The 3123-nt window shown below is 49.5% G+C and overlaps 1 protein-coding gene across 1 annotated transcript in view; it reads right to left on the bottom strand.

The window, feature by feature from the left end:
• Positions 1-1353: 1353 nt before the first annotated feature.
• ADA2 (adenosine deaminase 2) overlaps positions 1354-3123 on the bottom strand; it is a 37201-nt gene continuing 35431 nt past the window's right edge. Inside the window, exons 8-10 of the mRNA XM_003795469.3 lie at positions 2805-2962; positions 2007-2209; positions 1354-1561 (exon numbers count right to left, since the gene is read on the bottom strand). Coding sequence (XP_003795517.3) covers positions 1468-1561; positions 2007-2209; positions 2805-2962 — 455 coding nt within the window. The 3' untranslated portion in view covers positions 1354-1467. The remainder of the gene's footprint in view (positions 1562-2006; positions 2210-2804; positions 2963-3123) is intronic.

Genomic DNA, 3123 nt, shown 5'->3' with positions numbered 1-3123 from the left:
AGGCGCCAAGCCTCCACCTGGGACTTTTAGGGAATATTTCCATTCTTCCACATCCTTTAGTTGGGGAAGGACTGGCTTGGGGCTTTCCTTCTCCCAAGACCAGGCTGGGATCCAGAATCTGATCACCCATGGCCTTTTGTCTCTTTTCTTTCAGAGGGGAGACTCTTCTCTACTCTCTTATGCTCAGCAACCAACTCAACAGAGACAAGTGACCCCCACGAAATTCAATGCATCTTTTATTGAGTACTAACTAAGTTTGGGGCAGGGCTCTGGGTTTGCACATGTGTGAAACAATCAGAAACAATCATGAGTGCCTGCCCACATGGAGCTTACAGTCTGTTGGGCAGGGGGACTGTAAACACAGAAATAAATATAGGATTAAAGTGTGATTAGAGCCATGAAGGTAAAGTGCAAGGTGCCAGGAGAGAGAGTAACAGGACAGGGCATTGAGAAAACCTCTCTGAGACGGTGACATGAACCTGAAGGGTCCACAGGAGTGAAGTAGACAAAAGAAAGAATGTTCCAGGCAGAGAGAATGAGAAAAAGCCCTGGCACAGGCTAGAGCATGGGACATTTGAGGAACAAGGGGCCAGGGTGGCCATGGTCTGGGCCCCTGGGGTGTCTGTGGCAGGATGGAGCAGGAAGGGACCCCAATTATACAGGATGCTACATGCCCTGTGGAGACATTCAGTGTTTATTCTACATGCACTGATTGTAAGTTACCTGATGCTCTATGAAAGAATGAATTGGAAGAAGCAAAGGACGGGGAGATTGGTTAGAAGGCTATGGTCACAATTCAGGCCAAGGTGACAGTGGCCTGGACTCCGCTCACAGCAGTGGAGATGGAGGGACGTGGATGGATTCAAGGTACATGTTTATAGAGAGAGCAGGGCAGAGTAATATCAAGCATGTCACTGAAAATTTCTGCTTTGAGCAACTGGGTAGAATGGATGGAGGTGCCTTTTACCAAGATGGGGAAGGCCAGAGAGAGGTTCAAAGGGAAGAGACAGAGAGTTCAGTAGTGCACATACATAGTTGGTTTCTGAGATGCCTGTGAGCTCTCCCGGTACATAAATAAATTTGGGGATCATCAACAAATAAATGGTATTTAAAAGCAAAGACCTGGAAGAGAATGCCTAGGAAAAGAGTGCAGGGGGGAAAGAGAAGAGGAGATGAGAGAATCAGAGAGACTGGACTGTGCGCAGAGGACATCCGGCAACGCAGAGCTCAGAGGGCGAGGAGCTGGGGAGGCCATGGCTGGAGAGAGAGAGAGAGGAAAAAACAAGAGGGCCGATGTCACTGCAGAGGAGAGAGAAGACTGTTTCCAAAAGATGAGTTTGGTCAGATGGCTGAGAGTTTCTGATGGGTCAGTCAACAGGGGGGCTGCTGATGCACCAGGGACACAGAGGTGGAGTCAAGACCAAGGAGAGGAAGTGGAGACCGTGTGTGGGGGTGGCTGTCTTATCCTCACTTTGTAGCCATGTCAGCTATGAACTTTTTCCATCTCTTCTCCCAAGTTGTCATGAAAATCTTTTTCTCAGGCTCTGACAGAAAGCTGTACCTACGGGAAGAGGAGGAGCCTAGTCAGCCCTGGGAAGGGGTTAGCACAAGAGTCCTCAAACTTTTTAAACAGGGGGCCAGTTCACTGTCACTCAGACCATTGGAGAGCCGGACTGTGGGCCCCGGGACGAGTCAGCTGCTAAGCAGGACAGGCAGCGGCAGCAAAAACACCCGGCAGGCCAAATAAATGTCCTAGGCGGGCCACATGTGGCCCGTGGGCTGTAGTTTGAGGATGCCTGGGTTAGCAGATGGGGCGGGAGTCTGAGGGGACATGGGGGCCTTACAGAACACGTCTCTCCCAGTGCCTAAGCAAAAACTAAACAGCAGTAATGTGGAGCAGATCCACAGAAGCTGTAGTGGGGTGTCTGTCTGAGACCTCTAGAGAGGCAAACACAAGCTGTGGGTTGGAGGGAGGCAGGAGCCTGGCCTGTGTGCAGGACACTCACCTGATGGAGTTCATGGCCAGCTGTTTGAGGGTCCTCAAGTCGGCACTCATCCCCCCAATGCCCATGAAGGCCTCGTAGAAATCATAAGACAATCCTTTTGCACCAAAGACAGCTGGATCATCAGAGCTGATTACCATGGGTTGCCCGATGGCCATCAGGGTGGATACAGGGTGGTTTCTCAAGTCAGATACCAATTTCAGGACCTGCCCAACAGGAGGCAAAGGAGAAGGGCAAGCTCTGATCCATAAAGAGTCAGCACAACGGGGGTGAGACCTTGAGCATAGGCAGCTCCTTCTTATCCCTATCACCATTCTGAACATTGGGGTGACTTCTGGGCAGAGTTACAAGGAGTCACAGGGACAAAGCCAGTCCCCAGGCTCTTCTTGCTGTTCTTCAAGTTTCATCAGCACCATACACATTCGGTCTGAGTCACTCTGGGTCCTGCTGAGACCAGCTCTCCTGAACACAGCCAGACAGCAGGTTCATGAAGGACCCCAAGAAACGGTTTAAAGCAGCAGTATCCTAGGCTCACCTCACCGGCTGCCCTCAAATCCCTTTTGATTTGTCCATAGCTGTGCCCCAAACCGTACCTCAATGGGGACCCTCACTGCTGCCTATTAGTATGAGTGGCCAAGGCAAAAGCCTGCACTTAAATAACAGGAGGGGCAGAGTGGAGGAAGAGAGAAAACAAATGAGTCAAGGAGAGAGAAATTATACAGGGAAAGGTTTGGGAATCAGAGCAGAGGTTGAAGTTAGGGGAGCTGACCATACTGGATTAGTCCCATGCGTCATGCATACCTGGTTGGAGATGGGACAGACTTCTATGGGGATGTCTTTTCTCAAGGAGTAAGCCATAACTGCTGGGTGTTTGCTCAAAGTAAATCCATGGCCGATTCTGGTAGTGTTCAGTATTATGGCATCCAGAAGGTTTCTGTCTATGGAAGTACCCTGCCAGTCTGAAGATAGAAGGATAGTCTTCAGTGGGGAGGTGCATGGATCTGAACCACAGGTAAAAGCTGTAGAACCCCCAAGCAAGAAAATGGTGAGAAATTAACATTTTCCTTATAACAGTGCTATTAAATTTAATTAGCTAGTTAATTTGTTTTTTTGTTTTTTT

Source organism: Otolemur garnettii, unplaced genomic scaffold (assembly GCF_000181295.1).
Source record: "Otolemur garnettii isolate 467f Iridium unplaced genomic scaffold, OtoGar3 scaffold00092, whole genome shotgun sequence".
In the NCBI taxonomy this organism is placed as follows: Eukaryota; Metazoa; Chordata; class Mammalia; order Primates; family Galagidae; genus Otolemur; species Otolemur garnettii.
This window is presented reverse-complemented; position numbering and strand designations above follow the sequence as displayed.